This window comes from Bos mutus, unplaced genomic scaffold (assembly GCF_027580195.1).
Source record: "Bos mutus isolate GX-2022 unplaced genomic scaffold, NWIPB_WYAK_1.1 CTG804, whole genome shotgun sequence".
Taxonomy (NCBI): Eukaryota; Metazoa; Chordata; class Mammalia; order Artiodactyla; family Bovidae; genus Bos; species Bos mutus.
In genome coordinates, this window is record NW_027220280.1 from 1 (window position 1) to 27,518 (window position 27,518).

The following is a 27,518-nucleotide window of genomic DNA, read 5'->3' on the forward strand; positions in this document are numbered from 1 at the left end:
GGATCTGGGTGCCCCACCTCGCCTCAGTGTTGGAGAGGTTCAAGTTTTTGGTGGAAGCATTCTCTATAGGGTGGACAGGCCATGCACCAGGTAGGGCTTCTTGTTGCTCAGGTCCAAGGACAAAAGCTATGATGAGAAAAGAGAGTGAGGATCCCAAAGGGGATAACTGAGACAAATCTGCTTTTTCTACCTGATCTATCTGACCACCCACACCATCAGCCCCAACACTGGGCCTAGGTCCTCAAGTTGGGCATGATTGCTGAATGGATGTGAAGGGAAGCAGCCATGCCATTTCTACAGTTCTGTGTCATTCCAATATGACAGGTTATCAAGTCTCCAGGAAGCCAGGATGAGGGAGACAAGCTGAGAGGGTCCACGCTGGTGTACTTACAGCACCAACTGTGATACCCCATGATATCATCTCTGAGTGCTCTACCCAGACAGACCCTCTACCCTCACCTCCCCTACAATTACTGCTGTAGCCATACCAGGGCCAAAGCAGAGTCTCTGGATACCAAGAGCTTGCTGGCAGGCATCCTATGGTTTGTTCATAGTAAGCTGCAGAGTTAGGGATGGGGTTCAGTGGCTCTGAGTCTGAGGGTGGGTTGGGGAAGAGGACTGTCTGGGTATGAGTGCACAGCTTGTGCTAAGTCTGCATTACCTGTCCCACCTTTTCAGACTTCAGCGCCTTCTGCACAGACTGGGGTGTGTCACAGGGTTCAACAAAGATAGATATCTGTAGAGAACACAAGAGGGGCTGGGTAAGCTCCAGGAAATCTGTGCATGGGATCAAGCAAGACCATGCCCCTCCCCTGCCCTCTTATCCTTAGTCAGCCCCTGACACACACTCTTTCATTATCCTCACTGAAAATCTTGCTGTTGACATTCTTCAATGCACAGGCAATGTTGACATTCTCTACAAAGAACTGGGCTTGCATTTTCTCAGAGTGACAGGAGAAACAGAACATGAGACCAGAGTGAATTCTCTGTGCTTGCCACCTACCCCTTTTCCTTTCATCGCCTCCATGCCCTCTCTTACTTTGACTAGAATGAAGGGCACACTGAATTGCTTCAGAATGCAATTAAGCAGCCACTTCTCATCATATTTTATACCAAAGGCAATGTAGGAGCCAAAGAACAAATGGGAAACAAAATTGATATAATAGAATCCAAGGTTAAGGTAAGACACAATTGTGTCTTGCTTTAGGACATTTTATCAGGCTTTAAATCATTTTTGAAAATAGGACAATATCTGTTATCACTGACTTTGGCACCAGACATGGATTTTCTAGGTACCCCCTTTTTTTTCATTCAAATACTTTTCCTGAAAAAATCAAGTTAGTATGTTTCACAGGTACTTCCTTTAATAAAGTTCCACATGAGGTACACCTCACCGGCCCCTCTGACACAGACCCCAGAGACTCAACCTCCTCCTACACCCAGCTAGAGCCAAACACGTAATCTGGTGAAGTCCTCCATCTCCCTGGCAGTAGTTTCCTCCTTTGCTTTTATTTTATTTTATTTTTTCCTCCTTTGCTTTTAGATAAGCTCTCCCATGTTCCTCTTTGCAGCCAGTCTGTTTCCTTTCTGTTGCTTCTCTGAACTCATCCTTAGATGATCTAAGAAGATTCCTCGTAGTAATAAGATGGATTATGAACTCCACTTCCCCAGAAAAGTTCCCAGCATCTCTACATAAGTCCAACATGACTGTCTGTCATCTTCTACACATTAGGTCCATTTAGCCAGGACACTCACTATGATCTTGAACCAGCTCCCAAAGGTCTTATCCTGTCTGTTTCTCTCCATTCTTCTCTCTGGAGGCTTTTGCTTTGTCTCCATGTTAACATGCATTTGGTCTTGTTTCTGAAAACTACTTCTCTGATGATGGGGTGGAATGGCATATGGAGCACTGTGGGGAAGTGGAGAGAACAAAGTGGTCCATATAGGCTTGGCAAGTCTTCTTTACATTTTTCCAAATGATATTAGAGCTACAGTGAAGAATGCTCAAACATTAACCTCGTCCCATCATTTTTCACTCTGCCAGGTTGGAGAGAAGAATGACATGTTTAGCTACAAGGTTTTGGTTGGTACATGTCAGTCATGCTGACTGGTCACTTACTGTCTTGCTTGGTTGTCCATATGAGCATCACGTGCTTCTGATGGGAAGCAGATGGTGCTGCTGGGAAGTGACCTGTTCAGACCAATATTTGTGTTGCCTTTGGTAAATACCCCAGCTTTGTGCTCTTCTTTGTAAAAGGTTCACTTTATCAGTGCGCTCTAAAATCATCAACAACAGGTTGATGGTCACAGTACCAGAAGTCCTCAGTAAATATCATGGCTACTGAAGAAATATCATTGACTTTATAATCTGAACGGAAATGTATCACAATGCTAAAAGTAAAGACTAAGAGACCTCACTGTGGCTCCATTTTTCAGGAAATGAGAGATAGGGATCAGTCACAGCTAAGAAGAAAACAGGCACTGGGGAAAGGGTCTGGATCTAGAGTGTAGTCTGTGATGTTAGACCCTGCTGTACTTGGTTCAGGCTAGGTGGCCTGTGACAAGTGGCTTTTCATCCCCAAGTCTCACTTTTCTGTTCTGCTCTAGGAGGACAAAAAACATACTCTTAAATCTACCATGGTGTGATGGTTCCAGGGTCAAAGTGACCTATCTCCCTGAAGGAAGAATTAGAGAAATAAAAGATAAGTCTGATGTAAAGATCCAGAATGTAGTCTGGAGAGACATAATATGGAGAATACCAAAAGAGAAGTATGGAGAATTACAGGTGATGCGAAGAGTATATCTAACACATGGCTAATGTGAGTCCCAGAGAGGAGAGGGAATAGTAGAGAAGAGGTATTTGAAGAGAATAGGGTTGAGAAGTTTCCAAAAGTAACAAGACATCAACTCAGTATAAGAATATTATTAAGAAAAAAGTATAATGGAGGAGAAACATTCTTACAAGAATATACATTCATTTCATCATCATGTAGCAAAAACTTGGAAATTTGTGACTAAATGTTTCAATCTAAAATATTATAGACTCTTTGGGGCAGAAGAAATATCATCCTTAGTAGAGGCACATAGCAGAGAAGGCAATGGCACCCCACTCCAGTACTCTTGCCTGGAAAACCCCATGGACGGAGGAGCCTGGTAGGCTGCAGTCCATGGGGTCGCTAAGAGTCGGATACGACTGAGCTACTTCACTTTCACTTTTTACTTTCATGCATTGGAGAAGGAAATGGCAACCCACTCCAGTGTTCTTGCCTGGAGAATCCCAGGGACGGGGGAGCCTGGTGGGCTGCCGTCTATGGGGTCGCCCAGAGTCGGACACGACTGAAGTGACTTAGCAGTAGCAGCAGAGGCACATAGACGCTATAAAGAAAGACTAACGGCATTGGGAATATATAGGCAAATTTAAATGAGTATTGGCTATAGAACACAATTGACATTTCCTCTGGGGATTTAAATATAGAGACAACGATAATGTGTGACAATAAATTTGGAGACAGTTTAGAGAATCAAAGTGTCTCACGTCCCATAATCCTCTGAGCAGTTTTAAAGAACTAATTAACTAACATTAGACTGTGAAAATGCAAACATGTCCACTGTAATCTGAAGAGTGAACACTACAAGAACAGCAAAAGAAAGTTTAACTAGATAGCCATGTGAAGTAACGATTTAATAGTTATAAAACATCAACTATATCAAAGGAAAGGCAAGGGAAAGGAATGTATATGAGGTAAAAATAAATATACAGTAATATGATATACATAAACCAAATTAGATCTATTTATATTAAAAGATTCAGGCTAAATACTCCAAATAGACATTTTATCAGACTGGTCAAGAAACCTCTCATCAAATACTCCTGAAAAGAGACACATGCAAAATTTAATCATCAGGAAAATTAGAATATAAAAAATGGCAAAATGTACACCTTTTCCACATTAACCTCAGAAAACTGGTAATAACCATATCAGTAAAAGGTACACTTTAAAGGGAAATTTCTTTATGGTAACAGGTTCAATGCAATAAGAAGATAGTAATACAAATTCTAAATTTGTATGCCTCTTAAAGCCAGCATACAAAGCAAAAACTGACAGAAATAAACAATGGACAAATCCACAGTCACAGTGGGAAATTTTAACACATATCACTGAGTGACACATAAAATGGAGGACAAAATCTCAGCTAGAGGGAAGAGGATTTTAAAATACAACTTAAACAAATTTATTTAATTAACGTAGAACAATGCACATAAATACTCATCAAACATTCCAGAATAGTTCACATGCCAGGCAATAAAGCCTCAACAATCTTCTACGGACTAATACAATTTACCCTGACTAGTTAATGTAATATCCATTAGTAATGGTGGGTTTTTCTGCCCCTCCCCCACCTCTAGTATAAATCCAAAGAATATTAGTTTATATAATCCTACCCTCCACCTAGGTGACCCTCGCCACTCTCCAAACCCTAGACCTGAGAAGATAACATGACTCATGCCTTTTCCTTAGCCAGGGAAAAATTCAAGTCAGCAACGGCCATTTTCGTCGGAGGGGAGGTTTACCACATGGAATCGAGATGGGTGTGTCAGAGCCCGCTTGGCCCATCTCCTCAAGAGACAGGAAAATAGTCAGTCTGGGCTCTCTCCCACCTTTCAAGGACAGTCAAGTGGTTGTGAGGTCCTGTGGTTTGGGGTGGGGGAAGGAACCCAGAACCCTTTCTGCTTTGGGGGGATCTGAAGAGAAGGTCTCATGCAGACCACTCACCCATAGGGTGGCCTGAAGGCAGAGATCTGTCACCACCGTCCTCACAGGCTGCCCTGGAAGAGAATCTGTGGGTCTGGAGCTGGAAGCTTGTAGAATATCAAAGAAGGCTGCTGAGGTAGGAGAGTGCAAGCCCCAGACCACTTCGTCACAGCCACACAAACAAGATGGGGTCCTAACAGGAAGTCCCTTCCCCAAGGTCATAGAGGAGGAGAGTCTTGGGGGCCAGAGGAGACTTAACTTCCTGTACTTACTGCCCTCTGAGTTTGCTACCAACCTAACATCCAGGAACTCTTTCCAAGGGTACCACCCCTGCAGAGGAGGCCAGTTAGAATTAGGAGGCTTAGGGATCTTGATACATGTAGCTACAAACACAGAGAACTCTCTGTGCCAGACGCTGCATCAGCTACATTACACTGTGTTCCTTCATTTTGCAGACCCAGAGAACTGGGAGGGCCAGCAGTAGGAAACGTGCTGTCCTTGCTACATTGCATCTGTTCTTCCCTGTATTCCTCACAAGGGGAGTCTGATACCAAAATCATCAACTTTCCAAGGTTGCTGAGGCTTACTGAGGTGCTACACTTGTCTAGGGTCATTCAGATGCTTCTGGGAGAAACAGGCCAGAATTGAGCTCCATGGACTGGAAGATGACTTCTTGAAGCATAGCTTTTTCTGAAGTTTACTAAATACTTGGTGCAATATAGGGGCTTTTCTGAAGTTTGGCAAAGTACCTGACTATTCTAAACATAATAAAATGTCTAGAATTAATTCTAACCTATTCCAGAGAGATCATACCAAAAAACAACACAACAAAAAACCGTGAAAATAAAAAGTAAATACCAAACAGAGCTTGGTGGGTCACTGCAATGACAGTAGAAAAAAAAAATTAGTCTTTCCTTAAAAAAAAAAAAAAAATGTAGTCAATGTAGGCAGATATCCCCTAGTGCAGGGGTCCCCAGCTCCTATTGGGAACCAGGCTGTACAGCAGAGGGTGAGTTGAGGGGGAGTGAGTAAGGGAAGCTTCATCTGCTGCTCCCCACAGTTCCCCATTGCTCACTTTACTCTCTGAAACATCTCCTCCGTTAGAGCCAGAACTATAGATCTGAAAGTCTCAAATCAGAGGTTTTCTAAAGATGGAAGGAGGGAGAAGCCTGGGCTCTAGTTCATGAACCAGAATTTTCTTTCACACACACACAAAAAATGAGCACACTGGTCATAGCAAACAACCACTTCCGACAACAAGAGACACTCTGCACGTGAACATCACCAGATCGTCAATACTGAAATCAGGTTGATTATATCCTTTGCAGCTGACGACAGAGAAGCTCTATACAGTAAGCAAAAAGAAGACCAGGAGCTAACTGTGGCTCAGGTCATGAACTCCTTATTGCCAAATTCAGAATTAAATTGAAGAAGGTATGGAAAACCAGTAAGCCATTCAGTTATGACCTAAATCAAGTCCCTTAACATTATACAGTGGAAGTGACAAATTGATTAAAGGGATTAGATCTGATAGAGTACATGAAGAACTGTAGATGGAGGTTCATAACATTGTACAGGAGGCAGGGATCAAAACCATCCCCAAGAAAAAGAAATGGAAAAAGGCAAAATGGTTGTTTGAGGAGGGCTTACAAATAATTGAGAAAAGAAGCAAAAGGCAAAGGAGAAAAGGAAAGATATACACATCTGAAAGCAGTTCCAAAAAACTGCAAGGAGCAATAAGAAAGCTTTCCTACATGATCAATGCAAAGAAATAGAGGAAAACAATAGAATGGGAAAGACTAGAGATCTCTTCAAGAAAATTAGAGATACCAAGGGAATATTTCATGCAAAGATGGGTACAATAAAGGACAGAAACAGTACGGACCTACAGAAGCAGAAGATATTAAGAAGAGGTGTGCAAGAATACACAGAAGAACTATACAGAAAAGGTCTTAATGACCCAGATAACCATGATGGTCTGATCACACACCTAGAGACAGACATCCTGGAATGTGGGCCCTACAAGCAAAGCTAGTGGAGGTGATGGAATTCCAGCTAAGCTATTTAAAATCCTAAAAGATGAGGCTGTGAAAGTGTTGAACTCAATATGCCAGCAAATTTGGAAAACTCAGCAGTGGCCACAAGACTGGAAAAGGTCAGTTTTCATTCCAATCCCAAGGAAGGGCAATGCTAAAGAATGCTCAAACTACTGCACAATTGCACTCATTTCATATGCTAGCAAAGTAATGCTCAAGATTATCCAAGCCCGGCTTCGACAGTACATGAATTGAGAACTTTCAGATGTACAAGCTGGATTTAGAAAAGGCAGAGGAACAAGAGATCAAATACCAATATCTGTTGGATCATAGAAAAAGCAAGAGAATTATAGAGAAAAAATCTACTTCTGCTTTATTGACTATGCCAAACTATTTGACGGTGGGGATCACAACAAACTGTGGAAAATTCTTCAAGAGATGGGAATAACAGAACACCTTACCTGCCTCCTGAGAAACCTGTATGCAGGTCAAGAAGCAACAGAACCGGACATGGGACAATGGACTGGTTCCAGATTGGGAAAGGAGTACGTCAAGGCTGCATATTGTCACCCTGCTTATTTAACTTATATGCAGAGTATATCATGCAAAATTCCAGGCTGCATGAAGCAGAAGCTGGCATCAAGACTGATAGGAGAAATATCAATAACCTCAGATATGCAGATGACACCACCCTTATGGCAGAAAGTGAAGAGGAAGCAAGTCCAGAAAGCAATCCAGCGTTGAGAGAATAGACAGCACAAATTTGTCTTTTCGACAGTTGATTTGAAGCATGTTTTACAGAGTATGTGGTTACAAGGCAGTGTCACAGGCTCATTGAGGATTTCCACACAGATCCGGCACTGGCATTCCAACAAGGAAGGGATGGTGTGTTTGGGTACAGCTGTTTTAATATGCTATAAGGTGTATTCACCATCAATACCAGAATTCTGAGATTGGAAGCATCAAATGTCTTTAAGTAAAAAGGTTCTGTGAGCCAGGTATACCGTATGACACCAGAAGGCAGTGAATTTGTCCGTGTTAAAGACAAGTATCCAGAAAGGAAACAAATGAACCTTGACTGCTACCAGACATTGACAACCGTTGTGGTAGGGCAGATGGTGGGCACTAGGCTTTCTGTGGGGCAGAAGGCACTTGCAAAGTCCCATTCCTCCCTCTTACCAGGTAAGGACCCTCCCTTAGTCCTGGGCAGCTAAGCCTCTAAGGCCACTTAAGCTGAGGCTGCTGAGGTGCACAGACCCCAGGACACCACTCCATGAAGACCAGTGCTTCCTCAGGGATGCCAGGCTCCTCAGCAGAGGGACTTCTGTTTGACTTTTGCTGTGGGGTCATGGCTGTGCACTTTTCAGGGCTTTGAGCCCTCCCTCCCCTCTCTGAGGTCTGTGGGAAAAGGCTAATCTTAGAGGCAGTTAGGTAGCAATCCTACGAGGGCTTGTGAGGTCACAAATTTCTCTCTCTCTCCTTTTTCTGGATTTAGATTCCTCCATACATCCAGGATGATTTCAAATCAAGATCCTTAGTTTCATGTCCACAGACCATACTGCCAAATAAGGTCTCATCACAGGTTGGGGGTGTGAGGTTTGGACATGTCTTTTTCTGGACATAAGTCAACCCACTATAGTGATGTGTGTGTGTGTGTGTGTGTGTGTGTGTGTGTGTGTGTGTGTTGCTTAGTCATGTCCGACTCTTTGTGACCCCATGGACTTTGGCTGCCAGGCTCCTCTGTCCATGGAATTCTCCAGGCAAGAATACTGGAGTGGGTTGCCATTTCCTTCTCCAGGGGATCTTCCCAACCCAGGGATTGAAACCAGGTGTCCTGCATTGCAGGCGAATGCTTTCCCTCTAAGCTGCTAGGGAAGCTCTATAGTGATAGAAGGGTTTAAAAAGTAAAATAAAATCTTACCTTTTGTTTGTAAGTGTATAGATAAATATATAAATGTCTGCATAAGAAAGAGTAAAATGGGTTCTTTTAAAAAAATTGTTTTTAATGAAGGATAGTTACAATATTGTGATGATTTCTGCCATCCATCAACATGAATCACTTATAGGTGTATGATACACATATAGTGTATCACTTACATGTCCCCTCCCTCTTAAACTTCCCTCCCTTCTCCCTCCCCAGCCCACCCCTCTAGGTTGTCACAGAGCACAGGGTTCTGGTTCCCTGTGTCATACAGCATATTCCCACTAGCTATGTATTTTTTATGATAATGTATCTGTTTCAGTGCTACTCTCTCAAATCATCCCATTTCTCCCTCCTCCACAGTGTCCAAAAGTCTATTCCCTATGTATGTATCTCCATATCTGCTCTGTGGATAGGTTCATCTGTAACATCTTTCTAGATTTCATGCTGCTGCTGCTGCTAAGTCGCTTCACTCGTGTCCAACTCTGTGTGACACCATAGATGGCAGCCCACCCGGCTCCTCTGTTCCTGGGATTCTCCAGGCAAGAATACTGGAGTGCATTACCATTTCCTTCTCCACTAGATTTCATATATATGCATTAATATTCAGTATTTGTCTTTCCCCTCCTGCCTTACTTCATATTGTATAATAGGCTCCAGGTTCATCCCCCTGATTAGAACCAAGTCAAATGCATTTCCTTTTATAGCTGAGTAATATTTCATTGCATATATGTACCAAAACTTATTTATCCATTCATCTGTGAATAGACATCTAGGTTGCTTCCATGTCCTAGCTATTGTAAATAGTTCTGCATTGAACATTGGGGTCGATTTATCTGTTTCATTTATTGTTTCCACAGCTTATATGACCAGTAGTGGGATTTCTGGGTCATAAGGACAGGCAAGCCTGGCTTGCTGCTATCCACGGAGTTGCAAAGGGTCAGACGTGACCGAGCTGCTAAACAACAAAATGGTAGTTTATTCCTAGTTTTTTAAGGAATGTCCACACTGTTTTCCATGATGGATGTATCAATTTGCATTCCCACCAACAGAGCAAGAGGGTTTCCTTTTCTCCACACCCTCTCCAGCATTTATTGTTTGTAGAATTTTTGATGATGGTTATTCTGATTGGTGTGAGATGATACCTCACTGTAGTATTGATTTGCATTTCTCCTATAGTGAGTGATGTTGAATATCTTTTCATGTGTTTATTGCCCATCTGTATGTCTTATTTGGAGAAGTGTCTGTTTAGGTCTTCTGTCTATTTTTTGATTGGGTTGTTTGCTTGTCTGATATTGAGCTGCATGTGCTGCTTGTATTTTTGGAGATTAATCCATTGTCAGTTGTTTCATCTGAAATTATTATCTCCCATTCTGAGGGTTGTCTTTTCATCTTGTTCAGAGTTTGCTTTGCTATGCAAAAAGTTAGGTTTTAAGTTTTGTTAGATCTCATTTGTTTATTTTTGTTTTTATTTCCATTACTCTGGGAGGCGGATCAAAGAGTATCTTATTGCTATATGTCAGAATGTTCTACCTATGTGTTCCTCTAAGACTTTTATATTTTCTGGCCTTATGTTTAAGTCTTCAATAATCCATTTTGAGTTTATATTTGCATATGGTTTTCTGAAGAGTTGTGTGCCCTGATGACAATGAATCTTATCAAGTGAGAAGCAGCACTGTGAACTAGTTATATGTTGGGTTCAGCAGTCACCTAGAATCTGTTCACAGTTTAGTCTTGTGACTGGTTAGCCTTGCCCTCAATGTGCCTCTTCCCTGAATGAGTACACCCTGTTACCTAAGTCTCTTGGCTAAGAGGTATTCCCATTCTGATTCTGAGTCGCTTTTCTATAGAAGGCTGGGGATGTGTATTTATACATGGTGGTGGTTTAGTCGCTAAGCCAGGTCTGACTCTTGCAACCCTATGAAAAGCCTGCCAGATTCCTCTGTCCATGGGATTCTCCAGGCAAGAATACTGGAGTGGGTTGCCATTTCCATCTCTAGGGTATTTAAATGTATTGTTGTGTAATTGCCAAGTCATATATGACTCTGGGACCTCATGGCCTGCAGCATGCCAAAATTCCCTGTTCTTCACTGTCTCCTGGAGTTTGCTCAAACTCACATCCATTGAGTCAGTGGTGCAATCCAACCATCTCATCCTCTGTCGCCCCCTACTCCTCCTGCCCTTAGTCATTCCCAGAATCAGGGTCTTTTCCAATGAGTCTGCTCTTCCCATCAGGTGGCCAAAGTATTGGAGCTTCAGCTTCAGCATGAGCCCTTCCAATGAATATGCAGGGTTGATTTCCGTTAGGATGGACTGGTTGGATCTTCTTTCTGTTCAAGGGACTCTCAAGATTCTCAATTTGAAAGCATCAATTCTTCGGCACTCAGCTTTCTTTATGGTCCAACTCTCACATCCATACATGACCACTGGAAAAACTATGGCTTTGACAAGATGGACCTTTGTCGGCAAAGTAATGTCTCTGCTTTTTAATACACTGTCTAGATTTCTCATAGCTTTTCTTCCAAGGAGCGTCTTTTAATTTCATGGCTGCAGTCATGCCCTTAATGTGCTTGATTTCCCTGATGTTTAAAGTCAGGTAACAGTAGTTCCTCTTCATAGACTGCGGTGAAGAATTAATGAACAAGTACAGGTTTAGCACTTACAACAGTGTAGGGAACTGAGGGAGTCAGCAATAATAATTAACAATTCTTAGAATTATCACACCATGATAGCACTAATTTTCCATTAGTGTTTCTAATCCCATTTTTATGATTACATGGGTGTATATCATGTCTGACTCTTTGCGACACTATGGACTGAAGCCCGCCAGGCTCCTCTGTCCATGAGAGTCTCCAGGAGGGAGTACTGAAATGAGTTGTCATGACCTCCTCAAAGGCATCTTCCTGACCCAGGGATCAAACCCCTGTCTCTTATGTCTCCTGCATTGTCAGATGGGTTCTTTTACCACTAGTATCACCTGGGAAGCCCATATTGATATTGCTTCAAGAAAGTGGTTTTATAGTATGATAAGTAGGCTATCACCTGATTACTGTGCTCTAAGATGAACAGTTATATGTATATAGTAAAATGTCTCAAAAACAAATATATACTCAACTGTTAAGAACCCTTCTCCATGAATAATAGGATTTTAAGGGTATTTAATTATTTTTCCTAAAGGCATGTTTCATTTTTTATAAAATAAAGTGTCTTGGATAAGTCTTCTTAAGTGAATAATGCAAAGAAGTACAGGAAAACAATAGAATGAGGAAGACTAGAGATGTCTTAAGGAAAATAAAGGTACCAAGTGAACATTTTGTGCAAGGATGGGCACAATAAAAGATGGAAATGGAAAGGACTTAACAAAAGCAGAAGAGATTAAGAAGAGGTGGCAAGAATATACAGAAGAACTATACAAAAAAGATCTTAATGAATCAGATAGCCATGATGGTGTGGCTACTGACCTAAAGCCAGACATCCTGGAGTGTGAAGTCAAGTGCACCTTAGGAAACATTATTATGAAAAGCTAGTGAAAGTTATGGGATTCCAGCTAAGCTATTTAAAATCCTAAAAGATGATGCTGTTAAAATGCTGCACTCAATTTGTCAGCAAGTTTGGAAAACTCAGCAGTGGCCACAAGACTGGAAAAGGTCAGTTCTCATTTCAACCCCAAAGAAGAGCAATGCCAAAGAATGTTCAAACTACTGTACAATTGAAATCATTTCACATGCTAGCAAGGTCATGCTCAAAATCCATCAAGCCAGGGTTCAGTAGTATGTGAACTGAGAACTTTCAAATGTACACGTGGATTTAGAAAAGACAGGGGAGTCAAAGATCAAATTACCAACATCTGTTGGGTCATAGAAAAAGCAAGGAATTCCAGAAAAGCACCTGTACTAAGTCCCTTCAGTTGTGTCTGACTCTTTGTTACCCTATGAACTGTACCCAGCCAGGCTCCTCTGTCCATAGGGATTCTCCAGGCAAGAATACTGGAGTGAATTGGCATTTCCTCCTCCAGGGGATCTTCCCACCCCAAGGATCGAATCCACATCTCTTATGTCTCATGCATTGGCAGGTGGGTTCTTTACTATTAGCGCCGCCTGGAAACATGCTACTTCTGATTTATTGATTACACTAAAGCCTTTGAAGCTGTGGATCACAACAAAATATGGAAAATTCTTAAAGAAACAGGAGAACTAGACCACGTTACTTGTCTCCTGAGAAACCTGTGTGCACATAAAGAGCAACAGTTATAACCAAACACGGAACAACATACTGGTTCAAAGTTGGGAAGGAAGCACATCAAGGCTGTAATCATCACACTACTTGTTTAATTTATACACAGAGAACGTATGCGAAATGCCAGGCTGGATGAATCACAAACTGGAATTAAGATTGATGGGGAAAATATCAACAACCTCAGATATGAAGATGGTATCATTAATGGCAGAAAGTGAAGAAGAACTAAACAGCCTTTTGATAAAGGTGAAAGAAGAGAGTGAAAATGCTGGTTTAAACTCATCATTCAAAAAACTAAGATCATGGCATCCAGTCCCATCACTTCATGGCACATAGATGAGGAAAAAGAAGAAACAGTGGTGATTTCCCCCTCCCCCTTTTGCTCCAAAATTATTGCAGACAGTGACTGCAGCCATGAAATTAAAAGATGCTCCTTGGAAGAAAAGCTATGAGAAATCTAGACAGTGTATTAAAAAGCAGAGACATACTTTGCAGACAAAGGCCCGAGTAGTCAAAGCTATGGTTCTTCCAGTAGATAAGTATGGGTGTCAGAGTTGGATCATAAAGAAAGTTGAGCACAGAAGAATTGATGCTTTCAAATTGTGGTGCTGGAGAGAATCTTGAGAGTCTCATGAACAGAAAGGAGATCCAACCAGTCCATCCTAAAGGAAATCAACCCTGCATATTCATTGGAAGGGCTCATGCTGAAGCTGAAGCTCCAATACTTTGGCCACCTGATGGGAAGAGCAGACTCATTGGAAAAGACCCTGATGCTGGGAATGACTGAGAGCAGGAGGAGTAGGGGGTGACAGAGGATGAGATGGTTGGATGGCACCACTGACTCAATGGATGTGAGTTTGAGCAAACTCCAGGAGACAGTGAAGAACAGGGAATTTTGGCATGCTGCAATCCATGAGGTCGCAGAGTCATACATGACTTGGCAATTGCACAACAATATGTATAAATACAAATCCCCAGTCCTTTTCCTAAAAAAGTGACTCAGCATCAGAATGGGGACACCTCTTAGCCAAGAGACTTTGGTAATAGGTTGGACTCAGAAGTCATTTATGAATCTACTGTACGACCATCCCAATTTAGCAGCTTCAGGGAAATCACATATGTATAGGAGAAAGGAATTTATCTCTACACAAACCTCACATTCAGCAGTTGGGAACAAACTCCTATTCCTAGGACTTTAACGAAGGTCTTGAGTTGAAAGTAGTTTCAGAACACACATTGCTCTGTTCCTCCCAAATAAACTCTCTTGAAATGAAGGCAAGATCATGTGTTTAACCACCCAGTTAGCCAAGCAGTGAACACCACAGAGAAGGAAAAGGTGGAAGGTCTCCATCAGTGACAAACTTTATTTTCTTGGGCTGGAAAATCACTGCAGACATTGGCTGCAGCCATGAAATTAAAATACACTTGCTCCTTGCAGGAAAAGCTATGACAAACCTACAGAGCATATGAAAAAGCAGAGATATTACTTAGCCAATAAAGGTCTGTCTAGTCAAAGCTATGGTTTTCTCAGTAGACATGAATGGATGTGAAATTTGGACTGTAAAGAAGACTGAGCATGAAGAATTGATGCTTTTGAGCTGTGGTGTTGGAGAAGACTCTTGAGAGTCCTTGGACTACAAGGAGATCAAACAAGTCAATGCTAATGGAAATCAACCTTGCATATTCATTGGAAGGACTGATGCTGAAGCTGAAGCTCCAATACTTTGGCCACCCAATGGGAAAAGTGGACTCATTGGAAAAGACCCTGATGCTGGGAAAGACTGAATGCAGGAGGAAAAGGGGATGACAAAGAACGAGATGTTTTGATGACATCACCGACTCAATGGACATGAGTTTGAGCAAACTCCAGGAGATGGTGAAAGACAAAGAAATCTGGCATGCTGCAGTCCATGGGGTCACAAAGCATTGGACACGACTGAGCAATTTACATTTTTTTATTTTTCTGATTTAAAATGAATATATTTCTTTTCAAAACTAATGAAATGCAAAAATGTGTATATGTCAGAGAAAATATTTGTATATATTTTTAATCTTTTTCATCACAAGAAGAATATTCTTGATAATTTAGCTTATGTTCCCCAAATATATTTCTCTGTGTACAATATTATATAAATATTTTTTACATGGACATATCTTCTCTTCCAATTTTTGCTCAGTGTGTATATATACTGTTTTTCATATATATAGATGTATGTTTATGTATATATGCATATGGTAATATATGTGCACTCATATGTACTTGCATATAGACTTGTTTTTGTAATCTTGTTTTGTTTAATCTTTATATGTTTGTGATTCATGGTTCTCATCCAAATTTTTTTCGTAACTCTGAATGACCCACTTTTACTAATAAGATTTATTTATATTATATAATATAAAACATCCGGTCTAAAATATATTGTAAATAATTTGCCAATAGTTCAATTTCCTTTATATGTGACTTTGTCATTTGGAAGAGTTTCAGCCTTTTTTCCTAACTTCTCTTCAATTGCTCTAATAAATTTTGTAACAGAGTTCAAAGCTTTTCTTGTGTCACATATCTAGTTTTGGTTGTCCTGGTGTCAATGATACGCTGATAGGGTACTCAAACAACCCTCTCCCCCACGTCTTGGTCTTGAAGATGATGGAGATGAAATCCACTCCCTCGATACAAGGCCCCAGGGACTGAAGGGTCCTGAGGGATTTGTGCGAGGCTCAGGTTGAAGCAGAGGAAATTAACTTCTAAGGAGGGAAGGAAATGATCATTTATAGAATTATTTTAGGCCAGAAGCACTTTACATGGCATCTCCTATAAGCAAACACGTATTCAAATATTATATGATCTAAAGCTCTTTTCCATTTTACTCTGAGGCCTTCAAGGTTTGAATCTAGAATTCCCAGTGGACCTGTATTTGATGCAACTCTAGGTATTACTTATTTTTTCAGTCATAGCTGTGCTATATTTAAATTTAGAAAATCCATGAAAATTACAGCAATTTCTTTGCTGGCACAGGAGAAAATAATTTAAAAATTGAAAAGATGGAAGACAACATTTCAAAGGATATTACAGATTTTGTGCTTACATGAAAGAACAAATAGGATTTCTGTTAATCAGCAGAGAAAAGGACAAAAGATGACTGCAAATAATTCAACTCAGCTAAAAAGCAAGTGCTCTTTAATCAAGATCTGGAAAGATACCAAACCATTAATTGAGGAAATGAAAATCTGAAGATATCATAATAAACAAAACAATGAATTTGCATACAAATATTTATATAAATGAAAATTTTATTTTAATTTATTTTTTGTACCTTCAATTCAGTTCAGTTCAGTCACTCAGTCATGTCTGACTCCTTGCAATGCCATGAAGTGCAGCACGCCAGGCCTCCCTGTCCCTTACCAACTCCCAGAGCCCACCCAAACCCATGTCCATCGAGTCGGTGATGCCATCCAACTATCTCATTCTCTGTTGTCCCCTTCTCCTCCTGCCCTCGATCTTTCCCAGCATCAGGGTCTTTTCAAATGAGTCAGCTCTTCACATCAGGTGGCCAATATATTGGAGCTTCAGCCTCAACATCAGTCCTCCCAATGAACACCCAGGACTGATCTCCTTTAGGATGAACTGGTTGGATCTCCTTGCAGTCCAAGGGACTCTCAAGAGTCTTCTCCAACACCACAGTTCAAAAGCATCAATTCTTCAGCGTTCAGCTTTCTTTATAGTCCAAATCTCACATCCATACAGGACCACTGGAAAAACCATAGCCTTGACTAGACAGACCTTTGTTGACAAAGTAATATCTCTGCTTTTTAATATGCTGTCTAGGTTGGTCATAACTTTCCTTCCAAGGAATAAGCGTCTTTTAATTTCATGGCTGCAATCACTATCTGCAGTGATTTTGGAGCCCAGAAAAATAAAGTCAGCCACTGTTTCCCCACGTCCAAGGAGTGGTGGCTGTGCAGGCGCAGGAAAGCTGAGAGGAGCTACTCTACGTTCAAGGCCAGGAGGGGCAGTGGTGAGGAGATAACCCTCATCCAAGGTAAGAGAAACCCAAGTAAGATGGTAGGTGTTGCGAGAGGCATCAGAGGGCAGACACACTGAAACCATAATCACAGCAAGCTAGTCAATATAATCACATGGACCACAGCCTTGTCTAATGCAATGAAACTAAGCCATGCCCGTGGGGCAACCCAAGATGGGCAGGTCATGGTGGAGAGATCTGACAGAATGTGGTCCACTGGAGAAGGGAATGGCAAACCACTTCAGTATTCTTGCCTTGAGAACCCCATGAACAGTATGAAAAGGCAAAATGATAGGATACTGAAAGAGGAACTCCCCAGATCGGTAAGTGCCCAATATGCTACTGGAGATCAGTGGAGAAATAACTCCAGAAAGAATGAAGGGATGGAGCCAAAGCAAAAAGAATACCCAGCTGTGGATGTGACTGGTGATAGAAGCAAGGTCCGATGCTGTAAAGAGCCATATTGCATAGGAACCTGGAATGCTAGGTCCATTAATCAGGGCAAATTGGAAGTGGTCAAACAAGAGGTGGCAAAAGTGAACTTTGACATTCTAGGAATCAGCGAAATAAAATGGACTGGAAAGGGTGAATTTAACTCAGATGACCATTATATCTACCACTGCAGGCAGGAATCCCTTAGAAGAAATGGAGTAGCCATCATGGTCAACAAAAGAGTTCAAAATGCAGTACTTGGATGCAATCTCAAAAACAACAGAATGATCTCTGTTCTTTTCCAAGGTAAACCATTCAATATCACAGTAATCCAAATCTATGCCCCAACCAGTAATGCTGAAGAAGCTGAATTTGAACGGTTCTATGAAGACCTACAAGACCTTTTAGAACTAACACGCAAAAAAGATGTCCTTTTCATTATAGGGGACTGGAATGCAAAAGTAGGAAGTCAAGAAACACCTGGAGTAACAGGCAAATTTGGTCTCGGAATACGGAATGAAGCAGGGCAAAGGCTGATAGAGTTCTGCCAAGAGAACGCACTGGGCATAGCAAACACCCTCTTCCAACAACACAAGAGAAGACTCTACACATGGACATCACCAGATGGTCAACATCAAAATCAGATTGATTATATTCTTTGCAGTCAAAGATGGAGAAGCTCTATACAGTCAGCAAAAACAAGACTGGGAGCTGACTGTGGCTCAGATCATGAACTCCTTGTTGCCAAATTCAGTCTTAAATTGAAGAAAGTAGGGAAAACCACTAGACCATTCAGGTATGACCTAAATCAAATCCCTTATGATTATACAGTGGAAGTGAGAAATAGATTTAAGGGCCTAGATCTGATAGGTAGAGTGCCTGATGAACTGAAGCTCGTGACATTGTACAGGAGACAGGGATCAAGACCATCCCCATGGAAAAGAAATGCAAAAAAGCAAAATGGCTGTCTGGGGAGGCCTTACAAATAGCTGTGAAAAGAAGAGAAGCGAAAAGCAAAGGAGAAAAGGAAAGATATAAGCATCTGAATGCAGAGTTCCAAAGAATAGCAAGAAGAGATAAGAAAGCCTTCCTCAGTGATCAATGCAAAGAAATAGAGGAAAGCAACAGAATGGGAAAGACTAGAGATATCTTCCAGAAAATTAGAGATACCAAGGGAACATTTCATGCAAAGATGGGCACAATAAAGGACAGAAATGGTATGGACCTAACAGAAGCAGAAGATATTAAGAAGAGGTGGCAAGAATACACAGAAGAACTGTACAAAAAAGATATTCACGACCAAGATAATCACGATGATGTGATCACTAAAACGCATGTCTATTGAGTCGGTGATGCCATCCAACCATCTTATCCTCTATCGTCCCCTTCTCCTCCTGCCCTCAAGCTTTCCCAGCATCAGGGTCTTTTCAAATGAGTCAGCTCTTCGCATCAGGTGGCCAATGTATTGGAGTTTCAGCCTCAACATCAGTCCTTCCAATGAAAACCCGGGACAGATCTCCTTTAGGATGGACTGGGAGGATCTCCTTGCAGTCCAAGGGACTCTCAAGAGTCTTCTCCAACACCACAGTTCAAAAGCATCAATTCTTCAGCGTTCAGCTTTCTTTATAGTCCAACTCTCACATCTATACATTACCACTGAAAAACCACAGCCTTGACTAGATGGACCTTTGTTGACAAAGTAATGTCTCTGCTTTTTAATATGCTGTCTAGGTTGGTCATAACTTTCCTTCCAAGGAGTAAGCGTCTTTTAATTTCATGGCTGAAATCACCATCTGCAGTGATTTTGGAGCCCAGAAAAATAAAGTCAGCCACTGTTTCCCCATCTATTTGGCTTGAAGTGAAGAGACTGGATGCCATGATCTTAGTTTTCTGAATGTTGAGCTTTAAGCCAAATTTTTCACTCTCCTCTTTCACTTTCATCAAGAGGCTCTTTAGTTCTTCTTCACTTTCTGCCATAAGGGTGGTGTCATCTGCATATCTGAGGTTATTGATGTTTCTCCCGGCAATCTTGATTCCAGCTTGTGCTTCCTCCAGCCCAGTGTTTCTTATGATGTATTCTGCATATAAGTTAAATAAGCAGGGTGAAAATATACAGCCTTGACATACTCCTTTTCCTATTCAGAACCAGTCTGTTGTTCCATGTCCAGTTCTAACTGTTGCTTCCTGACCTGCATACAGGTTTCTCAAGAGGAAGGTCAGGTGGTCTGGTATTCCTATCTCTTTGACAATTTTCCACAGTTTGTTATGATCCACACAGTCAAAGGCTTTGGCATAGTCAATAAAGCAGAAATAGATGTTTTTCTGGAACTCTCTTGCTTTTTGGGTGATCCAGTGGATGTTGGCAATTTGATCTCTGGTTCCTCTGCCTTTTCTAAAACCAGCTTGAACATCTGGAAGTTCACAGTTCACGTATTGCTGAACCCTGGCTTGAAGAATTTTAAGCATCACTTTACTAGCGTGTGAAATGAGTGCAATTGTGCAGTAGTTTGAGCATTCTTTGGCATTGCCTTTCTTTGGGATTGGAATGAAAAGTAACTTAGATTACATTAATATGAACTGAGTGACTTATCACACCCCCACCCCACCCCACCCCCACCTTGTGAAAGCACATATACACAAAACACACATTACCAGAAGAGAAACACTTCAGGAAAATGTGCACCAATCCTTTTGCATTGGATGTCTTGGGTATCTGTGAGTCATGGTGAAGGGATCATGTAGGTGTAAGGTACAGAATCATGTGAGTTTCTAAGAATATATTTTTAATGTTTCAAATTTTATGACTAGGCTAATTTGTCAAGAGGAACACTGAAAATAATAACTAATTGACAGAAAAGTTCATATATTTATGTGTTAGAAAAATATTCATATGATAATGTTTCATAAAAAGTCAAAATTTTCATCTTTTCACTTGACAGGGTATCTATGTATTCGTATGCATTTCTGCCTTACATTTCCCTCACCTCAGATGTTCACACCCTCTTGTGAGGGTTTCTTCACCTCTCTCGGCCCTAGAATTCTTCTTTCAGGGCATAGAGATCTGGGAAGGGAAAATATTGGAAAATTCCAGAAGATATTACAATTTCCAGAAAGTTCTGGTTCATGAACTGGAGCCCAGGCTTCTCCCTCCTTCTCTCTTTAGAAACCCATCTGATTTGAAGCTTTCAGAGCTACAGTTCCGGCTCTAAGGGAGGGTGGGATGGTTCAGACAGTAAACCTAGTGGTGGAGAGGTGCAGATGAATCTTTTCTTGCTTGCTTGCCAGTCCTCTGCTCACCTCCTACTGTGAGGTCCTGTTCTTAGCAGGCCTGGGACTGGTATCTTTCTGTGGCCCAAGGGTTGGGGACGACTGCATTAGGGGATATTTGCCTACATTGATTATATATTTTTAAAGAAAAGGATATGGTTTAGCTTTTTTTCCCCTACTGTCATTACAGTGACCCATCAAACTCTGTTTGGTATTTTCTTTATACTTTCAAGGTTTTTTTGTTTGTTTGTTGTTACTGTTGTTTTCATATGATCCTCTGGAATGTGTTAGATTTAATTTTAGCCATTTGATTATTTTTAGAATGCTCAGGTACTTTGCATAAACTTCAGAGAACCCCCTATATTGCACCAAGTATTTAGTAAAGCTATGCTTCAAGAAGTCATCTTACATTCCATAGAGCTCAATTCTGGCCTGTTTCTCCCAGTAGCATCTGAATGACCCTAGACAAGTATAGCACCTCAGTAAGCCTCAGCAACCTTGGAAAGTTGATGATTTTGGTATCGGACTCCCCTTGTGAGGAATACAGGGAAGAACAGATGCAATGTAGCAAGGACAGAGCGTTTCCTACTGCTGGCCCTCCCAGTTCTCTGGGTCTATAGAATGAAGGAACACAATGTAATGTAGCTGATGCAGAATCTGGCATAGAGAGTTCTCTGTGTTTGTAGCTACAAGTATCAAGATCCCCTAAGCCTCCTGATTCTAGCTGGCCTCCTCTGAAGGGGTGGTACTGTTGGAAAGAGTTCCCTGGATGTTAGGCTAGTAGCAAACTCAGAGGGCAGTAATTACAGGAAGTTAAGTCTCCTCTGACTCCCAGGGCTCTCCTCCTTTATGCCCTTGGGGAAGAGACTTCCTGTAAGGACTCCATCTTTCATGACCCTGAGAGTTTGGAGCCTGCTGTCTCCTTGCTTGCCAGCGTTCCTTGATATTCTCCAAACCTCCGGCTCCAGACCCACACAGTCCCTTCTAGAGCAGCCTGTGAGGACAATGGTGACAGATCTCTGCTTTCAGGCCATCCCATGGGTGAGTTGGTCTGCATGAGACCTTCTCTTCAGATCCTCACAAAGCAGGAGGATTTCTGGGTTCCCTACCCGATTCCAACCCACAGGGCCCCAACCAGCTGACCCTCCTATAGCGAAAGCAGGGAGAGGGCCAAGGCTGATTAATTTCCACTCTGAGGAAATGGGTCACATGGGCTCGGACACCCATCTTCATTCCACATGGAAAATATCCCAACGTATGGGTATTTTTCCCCTGTTTAAGGAAAAAGCCTGAGTCATGTAGCTTAGGGCTTGGTGGGGGGGGATGGTAACCTAGGTGAGGGGTGGGGTTCGTAGAAACTACCATTCTTTGGATTAATAATAGAGGTGGAAGAGTAAGAAAATCCACCATTACTACTTCTATTAGAAGAATAGAATCTTCTAATAGAATCTTCTATTAACTAGCCAGGGTAAATTGTATTAGTCCATAGACACTTCTTGAAGCTTGCTTTATTTTCCAGCATATGATTGATTCTGCAACGTTCCATCAGAGTTCCTATGTATGTGGGTGGGTCTATATCAATTAAATTAATTTGTTAATATATTTGTCATATTTAAAAATCTTAACTCTCTAGCTTAATTTTGTTTTTTTCCCTTAATTTGCCACTTCATCCATCACTAGATGAGCTGTGTTAAAGTTTCCCACTGTGACTTTTGTTTTGTCCATTCTCTATTTCTGTCAGTACTAGTTTTCAATATTTTGGCTTTGATTTAAGGCATGCATTTAGAATTTTGTGTTAATATCTTCTTACAGCATTGCCTCTGTTAGCATAAGAAAATTTCTCTCTTTCTCTTGTAATGTTTTCTTTTTCTTAAAGTCTACATTTTCTTTTGGTATAATATGGTTATACCAGCTTTCTGTAGGTTCATGTGGAGAAGGTATACATTTTGCCATTTTTTATTTTCAAATTTTCTAGATGATTAAATTTTGCATGTGTCTTTTTTCAAGAGTATTTGATGGAAGGTTTCTTCTCTCATCTGATAACAGCCTTTTGTTTGATTGTTGTTTTGCCTTTTTTTTTTTTAGTAATATTTAGTTTGAATCTTTTAATGTAAAAAAAGATGTAATTTGGTTTACATATGTTGTATTAATGTATATATACATATGCATATTCCTCTTCTAAATTCCTTTGAAATGATTAATATTTTATCACTATGAAAATTGTTACCGCATGTGGCTAGATTGTTAAACATTCTTTTGCCATTCTTGTAGTAGTTACCCTTCAGATTACAACGGATATTTTTGCCATTTCATAGTCTAATATTAGCTAATTAGTTCTCTAAAACTGCTGGGAGAAGTATGGGACCTTGAGACCCTTTGATTCTGTATACTCCCTCCAAACATATTGTCACACGTTTTCATTCTCCCTACATTTAAATTCCCAGAAGAAATTAGTATCATTGTGTTATATAGTCAGTACTCATTTAAAGTTGCTCACACATTCACAAATGGCATTAGGCTTTCTTTCCTGTATCTATGTGACTCCACCTGGGAAGTTATTTCTTCTGCCTGAAGAACAACATATAAATTTTCTTTTAGTTTGAATCTTTTGACCACAAATTTTCTGAGTTTTTGTTGCATGATGATGACATGAACGTAGTTTCTTTTAAAAATATTTTTCCTTAAAAAATACTTTTAATCCGATTAATATTATTATCTTCTGTTGATATCTTGCTACTTCTGGAAACTTTTCAACCAAATTCTCATCAGCTACCATTTCTCCACTCTCTTCCTCTCCTCCTCTCTGGCACTCACATTAACTGTGTGTTAGGTATACTCCTTGCATCACCTGTAATTCTCTACACCTCTCTTTTGATATTCTCCATATTATATCTCTCCAGACTCCATTCTGGATCTTTTCATCAGACTTATCATTCATTTCTCTAATTCTTCCTTCAGGCGGCAGATCACCTCTGACCTTTGAATCATCACACCACGGTAGATTTAAGGGTATGTTTTAATGTCCTCCCAGAGCAGAGCAGAGCACTGAGACTTGGGGATGAAATGCCACTTGTCCCAGGTCACTTAGCCTGAACCAAGTACAGCGAAGTCTAACATTACAGACTACACTCTAGATCCAGACCCTTTCCTCAATGCCTGTTTTCTTCTTGGCTGTGACTGCTCCCTACCTCTCATTTCCTGAAAAGTGGAGCCAGAGTGAAGTCGTCCAGATTTTTTTTTTTTTTTTTTAGCATGAGATGCATTGCTGTTTATCATAAAGTCAGTGATAATTTTTCTTTAGCCATGATGTTTACTGAGGACTTCTTCTGGTACTGGGACCACTGATATGTTGTTGTCAATTTTAGAGCAGACCGATAAAGTGAACCCTTTACAAAGAAGAGCACCAAGCTGGGGTGTTTACCGAAGGCAATACATCTATTGGTCTGAACAGGTCATTTCCCAGCAGCAACAAGATAGAGATTCAGAAGAAAGTGATGCTTGTATGGACAGCCAAGCAAGATAGTAAGTGACTGGTCACCAAGGCTGACATGTACCAACCAGTGAACAACAAAACCTTGTAGTTAAACCTGCCATGTTTCTATCCAACCTGGAAGACTGAGGGATGACGGGATGAGATTAATGCTTGAGCAATCATCATTGTAGCTCTGATATCATGTGGGAAAATGTAGAGAAGACTTTCCAAGCCTATATGGACCACTTTCTTCTCTCCACTTCCCCGCAGTGCTTCCTGTGAACTTCCATCCCATCATCGGAGAAGTAGTTTTCAGAAACAAGACCAAATGCATATTTATATGGAGACAAAACAAAAGCCTCCAGAAAAAAGAATGGGGAGAAACAGACAGGATGAGACCTTGGGGAGCTGGTTCAAGATCATAGTGAGTATCTTGGCTAAATGGACCTAATATGTAGAAGATGATAGACAGAGTCATGTCAGATTTGTGTAGAGATGCTGGGAACTTTTCTGGGGCAGTGGTGTTGGTAATCAGTCTTGTTCTTACTAGGAGCTATCTTCCTAGATCATCTAAGGGTGAGTTCAGAGAAGCAATAGAAAGGAAACTGATTGCCTGCAAGGAGGAGTATGGGAGAGGTTGACTAAAAGCAAAGGAGGAAACCTACCACCAGGGAGGTGGAGTACTTCATACCAGATCACGTGTTTGGCTCAAGCTGAGTGTGGGAAGAGGTTGAGTCTCTGGGGTCCGTGTCAGAGTGACAGGCCAAGTCTACCTTCTATGGATCTCTTGGAAATTTATAAAAGGAAGTACATGTGAAACATATTAAGTCGACTGTTCAGGAAGACTGTTTGAATGAAAAGAAAGTTATATAGAAAATCCATGTCTGGTAAAAAAAAAAAAAAAAAGTTAAGATAATAGATACTGTCCTATCTTTAAAAATAATTTAAAGCCTAAAGAAAAGGTCCTAAATCAAGACACAGTTGGGTCTTATGTTAACCGTAGATTTCTTTGTATCCATTCTCTTTCCCATTTGTTTTTTTGCTCCTAGATTCCCTTTGGTATAAAATATGATGAGAAGTGGCTGCTGAATTTGATTCAGAAGCAAAGCAGTGTCCCCTTCACTGCATTCGAAGTAAGACAGGACATGGAGATGATGAGACGAAATGGGGTAGATTGCAGGCCCAGAAGGGAAATGGCACTGGTCTCATGTTCTGCTTCTCCTGTCACTCTCCCTACAGTTTCACTATGAGAAAATGCAGGCCCAGTTCTTTGTAGAGAATGCTGACATTGCCTGTGCATTGAAGAATGTCAATGGCAAGATTTTCAATGAGGTTAATGAAAAGGTGTGCGTCAAGGGCGTGATCAGGCCTGACTAGGGACAAGAGGGCAGGGGAGGGGCATGGTCTTGCTTGATCCCATGCACAGATTTCCTGGAGCTTACCCAGCCCCTCTTGTGTTCTCTACAGATATTTATCTTGGTTGAACCCTGTGAGTCACCCCAGTCTGTGCAGAAGGCGCTGACGTCTGAAAAGGTGGAGCAGATAAAGGTAATGCAGACTCAGCATAAACTGTGCACTCACAGCCAGATCCACTGCTCCCCCCCACTCACCCTCAGACTCAGAACCACTGAACCCCATCCCTAACCCTGCAGCTGACCATGAACAAACCATAGGATGCCTGCCAGCAATCTCTTGACATCCAGAGACTCTGCTTTGGCCCTGGTATGGCTACAGCAGTAATTGTAGGGCAGGTGAGGGTAGAGGGTCTGTCTGGGTAGAGCCCTCAGAGATGGTATCATGGGGAGGGGTTGGTGCTGGAGGTGTTCCAGCTGGGACCTTCTCAGTCTCTGTATCCCTCATCCTGGCTTCCTGGAGATTTGATGACCTGTGACATTGGAATGACACAAAACTGTAGAAATGGCATGGCTGCTTCCATACACATCCATCCAGGAATCAGGCGCTTGGTGAGGACCAAGGCCCAATGTTGGGACCAATGGTGAGGGAGGGAGAGATTAGGTAGAACAGGCAAATATGTCTCAGGTATTCCCTTTGGGGTCCTCACTCTCTTTCCTCATCATAGTTTTCGTCCTTGGACCTGAGCAACAATAAACCCTACCTGCTGAATGTCCTGTCCACCATTATGGGGAATGCTTCCAACACCCAGAACTTGAACATCTCCAACACTGAGGTGAGGTGGGGCACCCAGATCCTCCCTTGAAAGGAAGGTAGGAGGGCTCATGGGGTGGTAACAGATAAGGGGAAGTGGATTTGTAGGGAAAGGAAGGGTGTGGATGCAGACATATCTGTTAGATGCGGGTTTTACCCATAATTCCAGGTGAAGGCTGAAGGGCAGATGGACAAGGGTCAGCAGCTGGAACCAGAAGGGATGTGTGCAGACAAAAATGCCGTATGCACCAACTTCCCTGATAAGTCAACCAACATAAGGTCACCCTCTGCCTTGTCTCTACACCCCTATATCTCTCTCATCTCTCCCCTCCTCCCTCCACTCTCCCTCTCCCTACCTCTTGAGCCCCACCTTGGTCACCTCCCTGACATAACACCTGGTCATCCCTGAGGTTTGTCCTTACTTGACAGAGTGCCGGACAACCTGTGATGTAGGAAAGCACTGGGCTCTCCCCCCATTCTCTCTTCTCTCCATAGCCTTCAGTGAGCCCCTGAGGAAGGAAGGAAGGGAGGGGAGGCAGGCCTGGCAGACTGAATTTGAGGTGTTGGTCCTTGTGGCACTGAGGAAGGGAGTCAGGACAGTCTGGCTGGGAGCTACCCAGGGGAAAGGAGATGGAAGAGGGACTGGTAGGAAGGAGTGGAGGGAACAGTTTCCCTCTAGGTCAGTCTATGGAGTGGTGACCAGGGCCCTGGAATGCTAGGATACTGGGCTCTGGGGGGCACACAGGGCTGTGATTGCTGTAAGTGACTTGCTCCAATGAGGAGGGTCATCTCCACAGTTTCACTGACTTTTCTCTTTTGTCTTGATTTTGGCAAACCATCCTGGAATTGTTCCCTAGGTTACTAAGCTTGGTAAGGGCATTCCTTGATCACAGATTCCACTAAATAGCATCGACAGTGCCCTCAAACTACTCTGAAACATGTTAGGAACTGTCCACATTCCATTTCTGAACTTGACCCTTAAATGTCCTGTGGGAGGGAGGTGTACTGTTCTTGGTGAGAATCTGAAAAAGATCTGGATCTTCTTCAGCCATGTACTCCACAGGCTTTGGGAAACCATGAAGATAATTGAAAATCTAGTCCTGCCACTGGCATTTCCAGGACACTTTCTCCTCTGATTTCAGACCCCCCCCTCATCCTGGGCCCATCCTTTTAGCTGATCATCCAGTACCACATCCTGGACTGCACTGCTGACTT

At 41.8% G+C, this 27,518-nt stretch overlaps 1 protein-coding gene across 1 annotated transcript; it reads left to right on the plus strand.

Moving 5' to 3' along the window:
- Positions 1-7,797: 7,797 nt before the first annotated feature.
- On the plus strand, positions 7,798-27,173 carry LOC102278972 (nuclear RNA export factor 3; the record flags this gene model as incomplete). Its single annotated transcript, XM_070367043.1, has 10 exons — positions 7,798-7,972; positions 24,031-24,187; positions 24,408-24,561; positions 25,187-25,270; positions 25,377-25,481; positions 25,605-25,685; positions 25,982-26,101; positions 26,218-26,325; positions 26,473-26,579; positions 27,134-27,173. Coding segments are annotated over exons 1-10 (1,131 nt in total), but the record flags the coding sequence as incomplete, so codon positions are not given.
- Positions 27,174-27,518: the final 345 nt, after the last annotated feature.